Source organism: Lolium perenne, chromosome 5, assembly GCF_019359855.2.
Source record: "Lolium perenne isolate Kyuss_39 chromosome 5, Kyuss_2.0, whole genome shotgun sequence".
In the NCBI taxonomy this organism is placed as follows: Eukaryota; Viridiplantae; Streptophyta; class Magnoliopsida; order Poales; family Poaceae; genus Lolium; species Lolium perenne.
Window position 1 is genome coordinate 221,900,480 of NC_067248.2, and position 19,882 is coordinate 221,920,361.

General features: G+C 48.9%; 3 protein-coding genes across 3 annotated transcripts; 1 reads left to right on the forward strand and 2 right to left on the reverse strand.

Annotated features, from left to right (window-relative positions):
• Positions 1-1,818: 1,818 nt before the first annotated feature.
• LOC127302014 (uncharacterized) lies at positions 1,819-3,209 on the reverse strand. Its single transcript, XM_051332358.2, has 2 exons — positions 2,704-3,209; positions 1,819-2,565 (listed from the first exon to the last, which is right to left on the reverse strand). The coding sequence occupies exon 2, from the start codon at positions 2,548-2,550 to the stop codon at positions 2,125-2,127; it is 426 nt and encodes a 141-aa protein (XP_051188318.1). The 5' UTR covers positions 2,551-2,565; positions 2,704-3,209; the 3' UTR covers positions 1,819-2,124.
• A 5,625-nt stretch (positions 3,210-8,834) lies between these two features.
• On the reverse strand, positions 8,835-11,677 carry LOC127302015 (pentatricopeptide repeat-containing protein At3g24000, mitochondrial). The gene is made up of 2 exons (XM_051332359.1): positions 9,372-11,677; positions 8,835-9,186 (listed from the first exon to the last, which is right to left on the reverse strand). Exon 1 carries the CDS (start codon positions 11,589-11,591, stop codon positions 9,705-9,707), a length of 1,887 nt encoding a protein of 628 aa, XP_051188319.1. The 5' UTR covers positions 11,592-11,677; the 3' UTR covers positions 8,835-9,186; positions 9,372-9,704.
• Positions 11,678-11,840: 163 nt separating this feature from the next.
• On the forward strand, positions 11,841-19,441 carry LOC127304129 (MEIOTIC F-BOX protein MOF-like). The gene is made up of 5 exons (XM_051334835.2): positions 11,841-12,728; positions 12,862-13,020; positions 13,433-13,603; positions 18,631-18,789; positions 19,202-19,441. Exons 1-5 carry the CDS (start codon positions 11,841-11,843, stop codon positions 19,439-19,441), a joined length of 1,617 nt encoding a protein of 538 aa, XP_051190795.2.
• The last annotated feature ends 441 nt before the right edge of the window (positions 19,442-19,882 follow it).

Sequence of the window (19,882 nt, forward strand, 5' to 3'; positions counted from 1 at the left end):
TAGCAACGGAGAGCATGCAAGAACATAAATAACATATATGATAGATTGATAATCAACTTGACATAGTATTCAATATTCATCGGATCTCAACAAACACAACATGTAGCATTACAAATAGATGATCTTGATCATGATAGGCAGCTCACAAGATCTAACATGATAGCACAATGAGGAGAAGACGACCATCTAGCTACTGCTATGGACCCATAGTCCAGGGGTGAACTACTCACACATCGATCCGGAGGCGATCATGGCGATGAAGAGCCCTCCGGGAGATGATTCCCCTCTCCGGCAGGGTGCCGGAGACGATCTCCTGAATCCCCCGAGATGGGATTGGCGGCGGCTGCGTCTCTGGAAGGTTTTCCGTATCGTGGCTCTCGGTACTGGGGCTTTCGCGACGAAGGCTTTAAGTAGGCGAAGAGGTAGGTCAGGGGGCGTCACGAGGGACCCACACAACAGGGCCGCGCGGCCAGGACCTGGGCCGCGCCGCCCTAGTGTGTCGTCGCCTCGCGGACCCACTTCGTATCTCCCTCGGTCTTCTGGAAGCTTCGTGGAAAAATAAGCCCCTGGGCGTTGATTTCGTCCAATTCCGAGAATATTTCCTTACTAGGATTTCTGAAACCAAAAACAGCAGAAAAACAAAGAATCGGCTCCTCGGCATCTCGTCAATAGGTTAGTGCCGGAAAATGCATAATAATGACATATAATGTGTATAAAACATGTGAGTATCATCATAAAAGTAGCATGGAACATAAGAAATTATAGATACGTTTGGGACGTATCAGTATTGGGTCGGGATCATCGAATACCATTGTTCTGTGATCTTAGTCTCGCGGACGAAGCCGTGGTTGACGGTGGAAAGGGTATAGTTCTTGGAGCTAGGGCAATCTCCCACCATGATATGGATGACAAGAATAATGGGATTTCTCCCGGGTTGAACTTTGAAATCTTGTTGGAATTTAAGGTATGGATCAAGGAGTTCTTCGATAAGCATCATTGCCTGTACACCGTGGTTCACTTAGACGTCAAAGAAGCGCTACACGGTTAAATATATGTGCTAGACCTTTGAAGAGAGCCCCCACTTGTTAGATAACTAGTTGTATATCAACCCACATGTGTCGAGGCAAGAAATTTGATGGCAAGGATGTGAAGTAAGACCACCAACAACTCAACTCTGATTTCATCGCTTACAAGCTTTTGAACGAGACCTCGTCACTTCCAACGATGTACATTAAATCCGTCTAGGTTCTTGTGAAATCCCGCTTTCACTACAAAGTGAAGTACATGAAGACATGGAAGGGTAAACAAGCTGCATTTACGATATTGTATTGTGATTGAGAGGAAGCATTTACCGACTCCTTAAGTTATTGGGAGCGATGGTTGCTACAAACCCAAGCATGGTTCATGTGGCAGAGCCTTTTCATCAAAAAACAACATTAAACAATGATGCAAGAACTTGAATATTTGACCGTACATTTTGGACGTACATCTCGGCCCCGAGCGGTCTCATGACTATTTGCACATGCACGCGCCGGCCGCATGCATCGATCGGTCTCCATGAGTAGCATGCTAGTTGCAAGATATGCCTATGTACATGTAGGTCGGTCTGCCTGTATGTTTAAGGGTTAGGCATCTCCAATGGGCTGAACCCAAACAAATACAGGGAGGGGACTTGGTCCAGCCGTCTGGATCAATTCGCGAAGTGATGTCCTATTTCCAGCTTAAATTTATGTTAGAAATTGTGAAACATGGTTGCAAACTTTTGCCAATATACCCTTTGGTGGTACCTCCGTCATCTGAACATGATAAGCAAATGCAGGAAATAAGTACGTAGGTGTAAGAATGGATAGTCTGGCAAAAGAAAAATACAGTACCTAGAGGTCTGAGAGAGCTGAAAACTACTTCAAAATAATACTAGTCTGATTAAAAGTGATAAATAGTTACTGGAAGCAACATTATATATACACAAAAAGAATGGAATTGATCGTGATCATCGTCGACATTCCCGGTCCTGCCGCCCGTGCCACCCAACGTCGGCGTCACGAGGCTGCCGATGGGACAGGCGCCGCCGCGCGCTGAATGCCACGCGGGGCCACGGACTGGCCCCGGCCGTGCATGCCATCCTCACACCGCCGACGCCGACGCGGAGGGTCCGGCGGCGCCGCCCCTGATCGCGGAGCGCCAGACGGGGTCGACCTCGCCGTCGGCGGCGGCGGCGAGCCAGGCGTCGAGGTCGTCGAAGAGCGCGCGCTGCTGGTGCTTGCCGGGCGAGACGAGGCGGTCGCCGGGCACGCCGATGGCGGCCGCGCCGCCGTCGACGAGGGAGCGGAAGAAGACGTCGCGCAGCTCCCAGCCGCCGCCGGCGACGCCGAGCCCGCCGCGGCACTTCTGCCACGGGAACTGGAACACCCCCGGCGGGCGGCGCCACGCCTCCCCGGGGTCGGCCGCCGCCGCCGCCTCGTCGAACGGGAAGTCCGCTGGCGGCGCCGGCGCCGGCTCCACCCTCGCGCGCTTCCTCCCCCTGCCGCCCTCCGCCGGGCGCCGATCCATGTTATGCGCAGGGCACTGCATTAGAAAGAAATCATATATGCACGGGTCATCGACATTGCTCGATCCTGCAGCGTCTCGATTGAATGAACGTTCAAATCTGCATCACATCCTTCGGACGGCAAATGGATATGCATGGCGATGGCATGGGCGCACCTGAGACGAGAGGACGGCGTCGATCGCAATGGCGTCGTGTTCTTGGGAAGGGATGATGGGTGCATATAAGAGTATGGAGATGCAGAGACTAGGTCGACGATGGAGCTTTTGCTATTTATGCTCACGCGGAACGTACCGAGGGAGACGTGCACGTTAAGCGGCCATGCTGGTAACTCGCTGTGCCAGTGAAGAAGGATCCTAGCTATCGGCCGGCGCATGCCTTCCATGTGTTGATGTAATTTGCGTCGATCGATCGGTCCGTTGGCGAGATCGATGGGAGGGTTTCGGTTTCCTGTCGAGTGTCGATCGAGCGAGGATTCGGGGACTCACGGCAGCCGCAGGAAGACTGGCTAGAGATGGCATGGGTGCCACAACGGATGGTCCACGACCGAGGGAGGCGCGCACGGATAGAGATGGCCGCGCGCGCGCCCGGGACCGCACCGTCACTCCGGCAGGCATCTACACGCGAATCTCCTCTCCTCCTATCGCGCTTCGTAGCCTGGGCTAATTTTAAGGCTCTTTAGAGCATCTCCACTCGTCTCCCCGAGAAGCCCCCACGAGCCGTTTTTTACATTCTGACGGCGAAAAACGACCCAGTCGCGCCCCCAGGTTCTCATTTTTGTCCGGAAAATGGCCTAATTTCGTCCGGACTCCCCGGGCCATCCTCGGTTTCCCGGGGATCTCTCGGGGACTCCGGATGGAGCAAAACCAACTGCCCACGCCCACGTGTCTCCTCTTTCGTCCGGACTACCCGGACCATCCTCTTTTTCCCCGAGAAACGCCGCTTGGGGAGCACACGACTGGAAATATACTGCCTCCCATGCCAAAAATTGATCCAATCCGGACGAAAATTTCGCCGGATTTGGACGTGGGGAGCCCCAACGATTGGGGATGCTCTTAGGGCTAGGCTCTAAGATCTTGAATTTCAACGTTCTGTTTGGTTGCTCGTGATGTATTGATTGGACTAAAAAAAACTCACTGCTTGTAGCCAAACCCAAATCGCGATGAAGATGCCACGTCGTATGTGTGATACCATTCAGACAAAGATTGTGACGACCTCTTCTCTTAAATGGTGATCTTACCATACTATCACCACCATCACACATCATTTCATCAGTTCAACTGAACAGTACCACAGTTCATAAGCACAGCCCCTAACTACTACGAATGACAGTTCATAAGCATAGTGCGCATTACAATACGACAATAATCAAAGAGGTAGTTTATCAGAGGGGATTGAAAAGGGAGCTCACGAAAGGGGGATCAAGTGTAGTTTGTTCTTCGTCTTCGTCTTATTCTTCACATAGTGTGGTCTGACCTCTGGCCTCCCACATTGTGTTTGCCCACTCAAGCCTCTTGTTGTTACATGCTTCATTGTCGCATGCCTCCACGGCACGGCCGGTCTCAACTTTATCAGGCACACCATGTACTTCGAAGTACTCATACTCGGCCCAACCTAAGATTTAGTTCTGAATAATGCAACAAGCAAGAATCGTCTTGACTTGAGTGTCTTAAGTGTGGAAGGGTTTCTGGTTAAGGAGTTTAAACCTATAATTCAAAGAAACAAAATCCATCTCAATGGTGACTAAGACTTGAGAGTCTAAGATTGAACAAATCTTTTGCATTCCGTACCCTGATCCTTGCACTAAACTCATGAGGTGGTACCTTGTTTTTCTAAAGGGCGGTAGAACCCTAGGTTGGCATGCATATCCAACATCTCCTAGGTAGAACTTACCATCGAGAATTTTTTATCCATCAGGCCACAAGCTATCAGGCAGGATGCTTGCATCATGGGCTGAACTCTCTGAACCAGCAAGCACATATGTGAACCTCAGATCAAAATCCGCAGCGACAGGGACATTCTGGCAGGCGTAGTGTTTTCTTCCCAGGAATGCTGTGCTTCTAGCACCCTTGTTGTCACATGAGTACCATCGACAGACCCAGTACAGTCCTGTGAAGCAATGAATATAAAGTCATGTTTGTTACACCATATGACGCGTATGATGAATTGAACGAACATGAATTGTGTTGTCCTTGATCTTGGGTGGTGTTTTTTTTATGGTGGCTTGATCATTTCGCCTCTGAGCTCTCTGCAAAAACATCTGCTGGAAGTAGCAAGAAATATTCTCCATAGATCGCTTGAATGTGCTATGGATCACTCTGAACCTCTTGTTATGACCCACAACATGAGTAAACATAACGATTTGCTCTTCCATAGAGGCATGGATGCTATCTTCTAGCAGTCCTCTCTCCCTAAACATTTTGATACGTGCATAGAAAGGGCTCTTCTCATACGCAACATTTGGATTGCCACTACATCATTACAATTGTAGATGTAGTTTAGGTTCACCATCCTCTCCCGATCTTGTGGTAACATTGGATAATATGTGAAAGGAGGAAAGGCAGCACGCTTGACTGCTCTCTTGTGCAGTAGAAGGATCTAGACATGAATGATAGCAATAAGTGTTGTTGCGTGATGCAGAAGCCCGATGTGGTCATCCTGCTCAAATCGATCTACAATTAGGACCGAATAAATCGACGCTATGGAGTTCTAGGTAAATGGATCAACCACTCGGCCAGAGAGTAGAGAAGAAAATTGCCGCTTACCCCGCTATGCCGTGTGGGGTCCCGGACTAGCTGTCCAAAACACCCGTTATGCATACACATTCACGATCCCATTTCTAGCTTCACACCACTGCTATGCAACACGATCTGAGCGTAACCATCTTGGTTCTACAGACACCACTTCATTAAGGCATCTTTGACAGTATTTGTTTTTTTGGCAAAGGGGTAGACCCCAGATTTCGACTGGAACCAGCATGGTAGCAGCTACAGAGTTCAAAGCAGTAAAAGAAAAAAAAAAAAAAAAAAGAGAAAAAAGGAAAGTGCAGAATAGCCAGCATAAGAAGCTCTGCAGACTTGCAGGCAAAAAACCTGGTACAGGAGATACAATACGAACTAACACCATCCGACGTTCTCAACCTAGTTAGAGCATGTCTAACAGACCCTTAAAAGGGGTAAATCCGTATAATAACCGCCAGAATACGGGTTTCGCCTCTACCCGGCTGTCTAGCACGCCCCGTAAAAATGGCCCCGCTCCGATTTTTGCTGTTTTCGATTACGGGGCGGGTCTTCGCCCCCTACTTGTGCAGGGTGGGAGCGGGGATAGTGGGCCAAACCGGTATCGTCCACTCCACTGCGCGCGAAGGGTTTCGCTGAAGCCAACCGCCGCCACCGCCGCCCGATCTCCTCCGCCCCGCCCTTCCCGGCCGGATCCCGCTGCCATGGATCGTCCGCAAGAGCCGCCTACCGCCGGCGGTGCACCTCCTTCGGCCGCGGTGGTTGATGTCCCCGTCGGCGGTCCGCCGAACGCCGGCGTCGTCTTGGCCATGATCTCCGCCACCATCCCGTCGAAGAGGAAGAGGATTCCGAAGCAATTCTTCGAAGCACCTGTGGCGGCCGCAGCTTCGCCGGCCGAAGCCCCGCCGGCTGCCAAGAAGGGGGGCAGGATGAAGACCAAGGCCGCCGGGCCGAGGGGCGCCACGCCGGCCAAGGTGCGGACAAAGGCAATCAGCCGCATCGGCCTCGCGCCTCCATCGCCCTCCAAGGCCACGACCCCTCCTCCCTCCGTTCCGGCCGATGCGCCGCCCGCGCCGCCGCCACCCACCATGGACGTTGACAAGGTGTTCGATGTTGAGTCCACAACATCCTACATGGACATGCTCAACGAATCCGCGGTGAATTTGGACACCGGCATCGATGCATTCGATGGGAAGTGCAACGTCGAAGATATTGATGACGAGGAGGAGGATGAGGGTGACGAGGAGGAGGTGGTTGAGGTTGATCCGGCTGCCGCCGGTTCTTTGTCGACGCCGAAGCCACGCACGTCGAACTACAGCGAGATCAAAGACACCATCTTGGTCCGTGCTTGGAGCAAGGTGGGGATGGATGCGTGCACCGGAGTGGACCAAGGCGGCAAGCGCTATTGGCATCGCATTGAGGATTTGTACCACCAGCTGAAGCCTCGCACCAAGAGCATGGCCGACAGATCCTACCGCTCCCTTGAAGGCCGATGGAACATAATCAAACCAGCTTGTTCTCGTTGGAGTGCTGCCATGGATCAAGTGGCCGACAACCCCCCTAGTGGATGCGTGCCGGAGGACTATGTGAGTTTTCCTTGTTTGTTGCTCTCAATATTATGTGTTGATGATGTGGAAACATCACATACTATTGTTGTGCAGCCCAAGTTTCTCAAGCACGGTACAAGGACATGGCCGGCTCCAAGAACAAGGAATTTCAATTTCATCATTGCTTTTCCATTCTTCAACATCTTCCTAAGTGGAAGTTGAGGGACAACGAGCCAAAGTGCAAGTAGGAGGCACTGCTCACCATGGATGATGAAGCGGAGGACATGAGTGGGAGAAACGCCGGCAAGCCCGAGGGTAACAAGAAGGCCAAGGAGAGGGTCAAGGTAGAAGGCGAAGCAGCTAGCTTCCGGGAGAAGTTGGATCAACTCATGAAGTCCAAGGAGGCATTGACGATGAAGACATTGGAGACCAAGCTCATCATCACCGAGAAGAAGGAGGTGAAGCTTGCCAAGGTGCAAGCAAGGCGGGAAGATGCCAAGTTGAAGGCCGAGCTTGACATGAAGATGATCGCACTCAAAGAAGCCAAGGCCATGAAGGAGCTCTTGGCCGAGGAGAGGGATATCATGATGATGCGCACCGACGGCATGGACGAGGATCAGCTGGCGTGGTGGAACGAGACGAAGGCGGACATCATGGCGAGGAAGAAGGCTGCACGTCAAGCTCGTGAGGCAAGTGCTCAAGGTGAGTCTCCGGCGAGTGGTGGCGCCGCTGGCGATGGTCTCGTTGATGGTTGATCACATTTGGGAAATTCCGTGGCTTGAACATTGCCTATGATCGCGTTGTGATGTTAAAAACTATGAATTATGCATCATATATTTTTGATGTGCTATGTTTGATCTGAAATTGTTGTGCAAATTGTTGTCTAAAACCCTGTTTTGGTTCTGCTAGCTCGTCCGAGTTTTCGGCCGGCGAAAAGTGAATACAGGGCCCTCTACTCAACTACAGGAGAAACCTCCACGAATGTCTCTGCTTTCATTTTCCATCCATCTACAGTCTCCATACCTTGGAACATTTCCTCGGGCATCAACCCACTCATCCAGGCAGTCGCCTTGTTGTCGGCCTCCACCCATTCCCCGCACGATACATTTCGCTTAATGAACAATTTGGATCCCCAGTCAAGCTTCTCGTCTTCTCGTTTTTTCCTGCAATTCAGACCAACTCAACATAAAAAAACTGAATTATGTTAGTCACCATCACTGGGCTGTCAATCCTAATATTTCAGAAACAAGCACCATTATGTGTCTTCCAAATATACCAAGGAATTGCAGCAACCCCAATAGTGTGACCACATGCCTGAAGCTGCCCGAAAATCTGGGTAAATCAGGACAAACAAGTTTGTATACAAAATTAAAATCACAGTTCGAAACAAATCTTCTATGTTAAAATGCGTTTCTATGTTACTAACAAAAGAGCTTATCTTATTTTTCCACCCCCCTTAGTCAAAATGCTTTTCTATGTTACTAACAAAAGAAAAACACATATTTTTTTGCAGGAAACACAGTGTCGCGTGCGTCTGAAGCGAGAACACATACTCCACTATCGTTGTGACAGTTAAGCAAATTGCATATAACTGTTTAAATTTGACAGCAAAAGATGAGTTCAAAAAGCCATCCATCCTCCCCAATCCTAGTTTTCTTCCCGTTTCCCACGATTCTTGAACAGCAAGAATAAAAAAGATCCCTCACACTCATTAGCCCCTGCCAAAAACATGAGTTCTCAGGTCTCAACTCTCAACCTCACACCTGACAGCACCTTCGTATGCAAATACATGTTTTGCAACAAATCATTCCACAGACTTTCTTTGGGTTTCCATCTTCCAGAGCAATTTCTCCAACAAAGCAATATTCCACAGTTCAGATTCAGCACCCCCAAACCACCACATTCCTTAGGAGTACAAACTAGCTGCCAAGCATCTTTGACAGTACAATCCTGCGTACTACATAAAGAGATACTGGATATTTCTTAGATAGCGATAGAAAGAGATTGAAGAAAAGGTAAAACATCCCGGGTATCACCTGCATGATTATATCCCATGACCAACATAACAAGAACACCCACACTAGTGTGAACTGTATTTCTGTACAAGGCTGAGAGTCAAGGCTGGACTCTGAAGTTAACTGCATTCTTTTGGTGGACTGTCAGCCGAGTAAAATAACCATGCATATTCTCATAGGCTTATGACAATTCCAAAAGGGGTAATGCCTTCTATTTGTGGAGTAGTGTAGGAGGACTCTTGAAAGCACGGATCCAAAGCACCGACTAGAAAGTGACCAGAAGCTGTCATCAGTACCAAAGGGCAATGCATTGGTAAGCTCTGATCTGAACCTGATATATCCTGAAATGTACGAGGTGACATAGTGCATCAGTAGCAAAATGACCCAGCCTTATACTTCTAGAATTACGCCTATCACTAAGTATTTTTCTATCTGGAATTCATTCGATGTTGCAATTAGTTCTGGAAGTCAGTAAACTATGGTTTGTTTGCACACATGAGCAAGATAGGTTGATGGGAATTTTTACCTGAAATCAAGCCATCCAAAGTGTGCTTCCAGTCAGAGATTGCAGCTCCAAATGCTGGTCTATTTTTCTCACAAACCCATAACGGACACAGAGACAATAATGTTGTTTTTGCAACCTGAAATATTTCAGTGATTGTGCTTCAAAAGTAAAAGCAAATATCTTTTGGAGCAATGAATGGAAAATGATCTTGAGGGCTACAGCATGCTGTTTTCTCTGTCCACAGAGAGAATCAAGCAGACATGGTTCGACCTGTGCATAAACATGGTCTTTTTGGTTGTTACTGAATCAACCCATGGCCTCGTATATTCATAAGCACCCTAAATCTTAGCAGAATCACCAGTAATCTCCACAGGAACAAGAACCATTGCTGAAATGGTGAAATCTATTAGTGTCCCTAACAACAATCTCCCTTTTATAAACTTTGGAGATATATTTGAATGCAGAGTGGCAATCCCCACATATCCTAATATTCTTCATGATCCGAATGGTTGCCCCTTCAGGCATTTGGATCAGTGCAAACGCGAGTGCGATCTTCTCACTGTGGTACTGCAAGTTTGCCTCCCTCTCTTGATCGTCTACGTGCAGAAGCACATAGTCCATATCAGGAACATATCCTTCTTTCCTAATCTTCATGCTTATCTCATCCCACATCTTATATATCTCTTGGGCTCGTGGATGGGCATCATCGCCTGCCACAAACATGTGCACGGAATTCTCTATCTCAATCCAACTACATGCAGGCTCCTTTTTCACACCAGTTGCCTTCATTATCTTCCTCGCCCTAGCAGCAGCATCCCATTGGCCAGTGGAGGCATATATGTTATACAGCAACACAGCTGGACCACTATCATCTGGGTTTAGTTCAAAGACATGGTCTGCTGCAAACTGCCCTACCTTGGCATTCTTATGCGTTCTGCAAGCCGCGAGCAGGGCTCCCCAAACAGCGGCAGTTGGTTCAATAGGCATTTTAAATATGAAGACCAGAGCATAGTTTAGTAGACCAGCTCGGCTGAGAAGATCAACAACCGTAACATAATGGTCAATCTCGGGCTCTAAATTATAATCCTCCATCATGTCAAAGTAGCGCTTGCCCTCCTTCATGAGTCCTCCATGGCTACAGGCGGTCAAAATGCAAAGGAAGGAAATCTGGTTCAGGTAAATGCCTGATTTCCTCATCTCCTCAAAATGGGAGATTGCTTCCTTTCGGAGCCCGTATTGCGCCAGTGCCGTGAGCATCGAGTTCCAAGTAACTAGATCTTTATTATCCACGCGGTCAAACACCTTTCTCGCGTCGACCATGCTACCTGATTTTGCATACATGTCAAGAATCGTATTTCCGAGAAACGCGGTCAGTTTCTGCCCAGACTTGATCATGTGTGCATGCACCCACTTGCCCTGCTCGAGAGCGCCTAGACCAGCAATGGCATTGAACAAGCTGGAGTATGTAAAATGCGTTGCCTCAATCCTGTTTCTCTGCATCTCTGCAAACACCTTTAACGCTGTTTCTCCGTCGCCCTTCCTCGAAAACCCGGAAATCAACGCGTTCCAGGAAACCCCGTTCTTCGAGTCAAGCTTGTCGAACACCGCAGTGGCCATGTCCATCCTCCCGCACCGCGCGTACATGTCCAGAAGCGCGCTCCCCACATAGACGTCCTCATGCCAGTCACACTTCACTGCGAGAGCATGGATCTGTCCGCCGATGCAGCCGTCAGAAGAATAAGCGCCGGCGGCCTTGAGGAGGCTGGCGAACGTGAACCCGTTTGGCCTGAAGTGTCCCTCGAGCATGCCAGGTAGCAGGCTAATGGCCTCCGCCGGCATGTCGTTCTGCGCGTACCCGGCGATGAGCGAGGTCCAGGAAACCATGTCTTTCCTCCGCATTTCGTCGAACACCTTGTGCGCTTCGACCACGCTGCCGCACTTGCAGTACATGTGGATGAGCGAGTTGTCGAGGAAGGCGTCGCCCGCGAACCGCGAGCTGGCCAAGTGCGCGTGGATCTTCCTGGCATCTTGGAGGTTCTTGGACTGCGCGCAGGCGGTGATGAACCCGTGGTAGACGCGCGGGGTCGGGGCCAGCTCGCCGTCGTCCAAGAGATCGAGGTCAGAATGGACGGTTGCGGTCGCCGGGAATGGGTTGGCCGCGGCGGAGGCGGTGAGACTGATGGGTCTGGTGTTTCGGTAGCGGAGAAGCCAGTGGCGCAGAAGCTTGTGGTGTTTTCTCATGGAGGTAGCGACGGAGGCGGCTGGTGTTCGACGTTTGGGCTGAATGAGACGTTTGGGCTGCACTTTCGACGGACGGGCTGAATCATAACTGGAGTGGTTCCAACTTCGGTTTGGACACGGGCTCCCTCGATTAATAACATCGAAAAAACTCTCAAAGAAATCAAAATAAACAGAACGAGAGGTCGCGACCCCCACAAATCCACAATGCAGCGCCGTCGCCGATCGATCGACTCGCACCCACAATCTGCCATGGTGATGGACCATGCCGCCGCCGCCGGCTCTGCCGCGACACCGGACAGGCTCAGCAACCTGCCGGACTGCCTGCTCCACTACATCCTCTCCCTCTCCTCCATGGGCGCCAGGCGGCTCGTGCAGACCAGCACCCTGTCGCGGCGGTGGCGCCATCTCTGGCGTACCGCACCGTGCCTCGACGTCAGCCCCAACGAGTTCCAGGCAGCCGGCGGCGATGAACTCGAGAACTGGGCCAGGTTCAACAACTTCGCGGAGACCCTCGTGCAGCAGCACGGCACTCTCGGTCTCGATTTGCTCCGGATGCGTGTCATCGAGCCTCCCAAGAACCGGGACAGACGCCCGACCGAACCCGACGGCAACCGCTGGGTCCAACGCTACCTCGTGCGCTACAGCCCCGCCGCCCTCGACATCCACAACCGCTCGCCGGGCGCCCACGTGCCGCTGCGCCCCATGAGCGACGACACCACCGTCCTCCGCCGCCTCACCACGCTGCGGCTCACCGGTGTCATGCTGTGCGACGGCTTCGAGCGCCTCCTCGGCGCCGCCGGGTGCCCTCTGCTGGTGCACCTCGAGCTCAGGGACTGCCTCATCGGCTTCGACGAGGTGGTCATGTCTCCCACGCTCAAGACCCTCGTCGTCGACTCTTCCAACATGAGCATGAAGCAAAGCCCTTTCCGCCTGGCGCGCATTGTGGCTCCTGGCCTCGCCTCTCTCCACCTCATGCTCCTGCGCTGGCAAGTTGACCTGTGGAATTTCGAGATGCCTTCTCTCGTCGAGGCCACGGTTCAAATGAAGAGAGTCTGCTACTACAATGAATTCGATCTTCTTTGCAGCCTTCATAATGTGACAAGATTAGAGATATCCAGCTTCCCGCCGCTAGACCTGGTCTGTGTGTGTCTCACTCTCACCAGCCTAGCTATATACATGCGGATTCCTTCTTTACATACAACAAGATTAGACCTGCACATAAACCACAAACACGGTAAACTTATTTTACATCTTGATCTATGTTTTTCAGGTGATGGAAGACTATGATGACAGGGACTTGCCAGAGTTTCATAACCTGACGACACTAATCCTGGATGAGTGCGATTTCACCTATGACGAGCCCACGCTCTTGGAGTATTTTCTCCAACACGCTCCCAACTTGGAGAAGCTTACTCTCAAGAACTGCGAGGTACACATCAAGCAATCTAGTAGGGTATATCTAAACATGCATGCATGTGACTTTTAATTTCCTCCAACTCTTTATCGTCTTCTATGTAGTACTCCCTCCGTCCCAAAATATAAGGCGTCTAAGGATTAGTCAAAAGTCAACGTTTTTTTAAGTTTGATCAAGTTTATACATAAAAATATAAACTTTTACAGTACTGAGTCAACATGAATAGATTCACCATAAAATATATTTTCTTAATATGTCCATTCGATATTGTAGATGTAAATATATTTTTCTAAATATTTGGTCAAAGTTAGTAAAGTTTGACTTTTGATCAGTCCTTAGACGTCTTATATTTTGGAACGCAGTGAGTAGTAGTTTACTACAATTGAAACTAATCATAACAACACTCATTATTGTTGCCAACTTACAGCTTGTGCCGAGCTCTGAAAACATGGCGGAAAGGGCTATGTCAATGGAAATATCTGGCAAACATTCGAATCTCAAGTTTGTGGAGATCAAACACCCTGAAAACGACGATGACGTTTGCCAGCTCATCGAGTATCTGATGCGTGTTTCGGAGAACCTCCAAAAAGCTGACATTGTAGTGTTGGAAGGTCTAGAGAAGCCATGGTATTATGCTGCATTGGCAGCTCAGGGTTGCTACAGATAGTTTGAACGCCTTGTACGCCTAGTATATTTTCTTGGATCCTGCGTACCTGTGCATGCATTCCTTTAAATTTTTTTCTTTGAGAGTTCCATTTTTTTCTCGATAAAGAGCATATATTAATATCACGGAGATACCAATTATATTCAAGCTCTGCAACAACATCATGCCGTAATGGCATGAAAGATGCACACAGCCAAAAAAAAAATTACAAAAAGAAAAGTCTCGCTATAGAGATCGAAAACTTGAAACAGCAACACTAGCACCACCAAGACAACACCAGAAGATCGACTTATCCAAAAGCGGCGCCTTCAAGAAGGAAATAGCGCACAAACGTTGTCGTCTCCCAATCACAGATCTTAGGTTTTCACCGTAAAGAAAGTCCTTACTCTCAAAATAATGCCTTCAACAAGAATATTGCCAGGCACAACCAATTAAGGTCAGACCTTGGATTTTCACCCTGAGAGATAGAACTCTGAACTTCTCATGTGCAGTCGCCCCCACACATACAAGTCGTTGTTTGAAGTCACGAAGCACCAACCCAATTCCACCACACCACGAAGATCCGATCACCATTGCTCTTCCGCCGATCTCGGCTTTCGTGACCTTCTCCGCCAGCACCATGGAAAGAAAACGAGCTCCATAATATTAATGGCCAGCAGAGCTTCGGGCGCTCCCTCTGAAACCAAACGACCAGATAAAAAACATGGGTGCGCACGTTCGAAAACACCAAATCTAGCAATCTTTAGGCATTGATCGCACAATGAATTTCGCTGGTAGGACCTTCCGGAACACGACAATCCAGGCAACCCGGTGGGAAGAAGCTTCCGACCGATCTTCACTTGGCGCGATAAGAATCCGAGAACCACCACCATTATTCGCAATACTAGCAGCCCACTCTCCGCGGGTCAACTACCAAACCAGTTCGGAAGACATGGAGAGGGCAGTCCAAACACGGCCCGGCCGGTGTGGCAAGGACCAACACCAGGACGGCACTGCCTGCACCACCCGGTCCAGATCTTGGCTGAAACCCTAGATCGGATCGAGGCGGCGCAGAGCACCACCGCGCAGAGGGCGTCAGCGGTGCACCACCCCTTCCTTGTCACCGATCCGGTGGAGGCGCTCAGGCCCCGGCCACACCCAGCCGCACCGCCCATGGCCCTCCGCCACCGCCCACCAACTCCCCTGAACAGCGGCCGAGAAAACCACCTCCCCTGCCCACCGCCGCACCGGACGGGTAGGCGCCGCCATCACCGCCAGCGCCGGTGGCAACGACGGCCAGGAGAAGGTGGAGAGGTGTGGCTCTTAGGGTTGGGCAAGGACGGATCCTCCGGAGCTGCCCAGGGGAGGCGACTCGGGAGGTCGGGCAGAACTTCTAGATCTTTGAGAGTTCCCTGCGATATGAAGAATCTAATACCCATTAGATTTGGTGTCTATATGAAAAAAACTCAGTTTCAGCTCACTTGATTTGGTGGCTATATTGATTTTGTTATAATTCCTTCTACAACAGCTGTTTTAAAAGTGTATCATTAGTACCAAATATGCTTTTACACACGGCTGAAATGACATACTCACGTACGATAAATCTATCTGTCACTATCAAAGGTCGGTGATGCATGCCTACTACACATAAGGCTAAAAAGACCATGTGCAATTGAGCACACGTTTGAAAACCCAAACCGTGTGTGATGAGTTAGACTACACCCCGGTTTTGAAAATAAAACTGTGAGTTGTGTCAACAATGAAAAAACCCTGTGTGATGTCAAATATATGACACACACGCCCACATGCAGTGGCGGATCCAGGAATTAAACTGAGGGGGGTCGAAACTAAGCTCTAATTTTTCTTGACTGAAAAGAGCAAATGTATTCAACAAAAGAGGTTCAAATAGATTCAATTTACATATTTCATCAAGTACAACAAATTATAACCATCTAAACGAGTACGGCCTCTCGACAAATATGCCCATCTAAGATTTTAGGGGTACCAAATGACTCAATTAGTATCCGAATTCCGGGGTCGGCAACCACATTTGCTAGATCAAAAAATTTAGGAACATTTACCTACAACATTGAAAAGGGAAACTAAAAGTTACCCCTAATTTCTACCTTGTAATGATGCAAGCAAGTATCAACACTCAAGAAAAGAGGGAAATCAACCTGTATGCGTGCCCTCTTGCGTGATTCCTCATCGTCGTCGGCGTCCATCGAAGAAGCCAGCAGCGGAAGGGGTAACGCGGCGGGGCGGCGGGGCGGGGGGGGGGGAAATTGGGGGGGGGGGCCGGGGAAACACGGTGGGCATCGGGCGAGCCACCGGAGCGGAGCGGGGAAAGGTGGTGGGGAAAAGCGGCGGGGTGGCGGGCGAGCCGCCGGAGCGGGTAAAGGCGGCGGGGCAGCGAGCGAGCCGCCAGAGCGGGGCGGGGAAAGGCGGCGGTGGGCCGGCGGGGAAAAGCGGCGGGGCGGCGGGTGAGCCGCCGGAGCTGGGCGTGGCGGCGGCGGCAGGGCTAGGTCTTGCTGTGCGGGGCGGCAGGGGTGTGCTCGCTCAGTCGCTCCGTCCGTCGCTCGATAGTCGATACCGGTTGGGCTTGACTGGGCCTGGGAGTATTTTTTCGTCAAAAACTGAGGGGGTCGAATGACCACGCTCGACCCGGTGGTGGCTCTGCCCATGCCCACATGGTCCGTTTTTACGACGAACCGGGTCGAGCGAGCTTCGGGTTTAGATTTGGCCGTCACGGATCCATGAGGGACGCGCTAAACCATTAACCTGGCTATCTGTGACGCGAGATTGTCCACAGATTTTTGAATTGTCAGTATCACGACATTCGCTGACGATATCAAATCGCCAGTGAAACCAAAGTGAGTTATAGTGTGATTCCATGATAAAGGGAGCGTGACCTCTTTCTCCTTCTCTTCTTCGTCTGAATCATCGGAACCCGACTCCGTGAAGAAGGGAGCGTCACCACCCGTTGTTGGAAGACGATCTCGCCGCCTCCTCGAGGTACCCGACTCCATCCGCGGCTAGGCGAGCGCCGTCATTGTTCCGCCGAAGGAGTGGTATGTGAGAGGTGAGGTAGAGGGGATCCTGCCACTGCCGCCACGTCCTTGTCGTGCACCTTGCCCCATGGCCATCATCTTCTAGCTATGATACCAAATGTTATTCCTCACCTTGAGCTCACACAAAACTAGAGAGAGAACATGCGAGAGAGAGAGGGATTTGCGCCGCACACAACTTGCGACTATTCTGTATTTCCTAAATCCTTGTATTCGGGCTATTAGGAAACACACAAGCCATGATCCGAAGATCTTGTGCCATCCCACGAGCAGAACGTATCTACTCTAAAGACTCACTGCAATTTTGTTAGAAACTTGGAGCCCAAAACCTAATGGAAAACAGCTATCGCTAACAAACTAAAATTCAGAAAACTACTAAATGAACCGAACACTAGGCTACCCTTGTTTATTTCAGCAATTAGCGAGGGATTAGGGTTTACCCTTGAAACGAGTGAAGCAACTCCGGTCACGGCCAAGCTTCACGAAACTAGCACCACCACGCGGCAACAACAGCACCACCACCACGCAATACCACCAATATACCTACACGAACTAACTCATCAATAGATTGAAGTTTCCATTGTTGTCTAGTTCATCTACCTACCAGATTTGGTGGGAGGGAAAGAAAGGGATAGCTAATCACTCAAATCTGAGAGAAATGAGAGAAAGCAGAGAGAAAAGGGAAGAGAACTAAGAAGGAAGAAGGGTGTCATGCCGATTTATGACATGCAGAGACACTAATCGTGGGAGCCTTCCCCGGCGTCCCGCCTCGGAAACCTCTAGCCCGACCGGCCTGTCAACTAGCATGCCGACAAGGATTTCTCTACCTTTCGGGGAAGAGCTGCCCGACCGGTGCTTTTCTGGAAAAGACGAGCCCGACCATCTCTGCCGACGAATCAGAGTTCCAAAAAACCTGTTTTTTGGGAAACACCGACTCGATAAAGCCCTTTCGGGCTAGCCAGGCCCCATTCAGTATTATTTTTAGAAAAGTTAAAAGTCGAGTAGTATTCTCCAAATGAAGAAAAGTAATATTAAAAAAATTGCGCCATTTTCGATACAATATGTTTTCCGAATTAGTTTGGTCACTCAAGCACAATATGTATCATGAATTTTTTTACGTATCATCATAGATGGAAAACAATTACTAACATGTTCTAGTGATAATAATATCCAAAGTTGAGCTCCGTGAAAATTATATCCTAATTATATCGCACGACTAGCTTCTGAAAATATATGCATGGTTGTTATACTCGGCTGAAGGAAGTGATTGCCAACGAGCTGGGCGTGGTAGAGATTAGGGGTCCGATTGCTTTTATTTTGTTTTATTCAGGATTCTTTGTGTAACAGTTAGGACCTCTCTGTAATTGCTTACTTTTTGGGCCAAGCTCTACCCATACATGCCAACCTAACAAAGTATCAGTTCAGCTTCTCTCAACACACACACGCTACCAAACACATCACAAAATCTCAGGCAAGCTTGCATGCGGTCAGATATCTCAAGTGAGAAAGAGAATCTGAAGTGGCACAGACTAACAAACACACCCTTATGCTCCAGCCTTCACATGTGCAGTTCAGCCTTCTACATAAAATACAGTCCATTTCTATCGCTATCTAAGAAAATATCCAATTTCTCTAGTACACAGGATTCTACTGTCAAACATACAGTAAAGTGGTCTCTGCAGAAGCTAGGCTCAGCTCGTGATACAAAATTTCGTAGTAAGGGAGATTGTTGAGAGGGACACTAATAGATTTCACCATTTCAAAGTTAAATTGTCATGGTAGTAAGAGATGTGTCTTCTGTCGTGAAGACGAGACGATAAAACATCTCTTTTTCCATATCAATTCGTAAGAGCTATATGATCAATTATTCAGATAGGATCTAGCTTATTTTACATCTTGATCTATGTTTTTCAGGTGATGGAAGACTATGGTGACAGGGACTTGCCAGAGTTTCATAACCTGACGACACTAATCCTGGATGAATGCGATTTCACCTATGACGAGCCAACGCTCTTGGAGTATTTTCTCCAACACGCTCCCAACTTGGAGAAGCTTACTCTCAAGAACTGCGAGGTACACATCTAGCAATCTAGTAGGGTATATCTAAACATGCATGCATGTGACTTTTAATTTCCTCCAACTCTTTATCGTCTTCTATGTAGTACTCCCTCCGTCCCAAAATATAAGGCGTCTAAGGATTAGTCAAAAGTCAACGTTTTTTTAAGTTTGATCAAGTTTATACATAAAAATATAAACTTTTACAGTACTGAGTCAACATGAATAGATTCACCATAAAATATATTTTCTTAATATGTCCATTCGATATTGTAGATGTAAATATATTTTTCTAAATATTTGGTCAAAGTTAGTAAAGTTTGACTTTTGACCAGTCCTTAGACGTCTTATATTTTGGGACGGAGTGAGTAGTAGTTTACTACAATTGGAACTAATCATAACAACACTCATTGTTGTTGCCAACTTACAGCTTGTGCCGAGCTCTGAAAACATGGCGGAAAGGGCTATGTCAATGGAAATATCTGGCAAACATTCGAATCTCAAGTTTGTGGAGATCAAACATCCTGAAAACGACGATGACGTTTGCCAGCTCATCGAGTATCTGATGCGTGTTTCGGAGAACCTCCAAAAAGCTGACATTGTAGTGTTGGAAGGTCTAGAGAAGCCATGGTATTATGCTGCATTGGCAGCTCAGGGTTGCTACAGATAGTTTGAACGCCTTGTACGCCTAGTATATTTTCTTGGATCCTGCATACCTGTGCATGCATTCCTTTAATTTTTATTCTTTGAGAGTTCCATTTTTTTCTCGATAAAGAGCATATATTAATATCGCGGAGATACCAATTATATTCAAGCTCTGCAACAACATCATGCCGTAATGGCATGAAAGATGCACACAGCCAAAAAAAATTTACAAAAAGAAAAGTCTCGCTATAGAGATCGAAAACTTGAAACAGCAACACTAGCACCACCAAGACAACACCAGAAGATCGACTTATCCAAAAGCGGCGCGTTCAAGAAGGAAATAGTGCACAAACGTTGTCGTCTCCCAATCACAGATCTTAGGTTTTCACCGTAAAGAAAGTCCTTACTCTCAAAATAATGCCTTCAACAAGAATATTGCCAGGCACAACCAATTAAGGTCAGACCT

Excerpts from the sequence above, each read along its gene's own strand:
- LOC127302014 (XM_051332358.2), bottom strand. The coding sequence starts at position 2,550 with ATGGATCGGCGCCCGGCGGAGGGCGGCAGGGGGAGGAAGCGCGCGAGG.
- LOC127302015 (XM_051332359.1), bottom strand. The coding sequence starts at position 11,591 with ATGAGAAAACACCACAAGCTTCTGCGCCACTGGCTTCTCCGCTACCGA.
- LOC127304129 (XM_051334835.2), top strand. The coding sequence starts at position 11,841 with ATGGTGATGGACCATGCCGCCGCCGCCGGCTCTGCCGCGACACCGGAC. Across the intron at positions 13,604-18,630 it reads ACCTCCAAAAAGCTGACATT|GTGATGGAAGACTATGGTGA; the intron begins GTAGTGTTGGAA and ends TATGTTTTTCAG. Across the intron at positions 18,790-19,201 it reads TTACTCTCAAGAACTGCGAG|CTTGTGCCGAGCTCTGAAAA; the intron begins GTACACATCTAG and ends GCCAACTTACAG.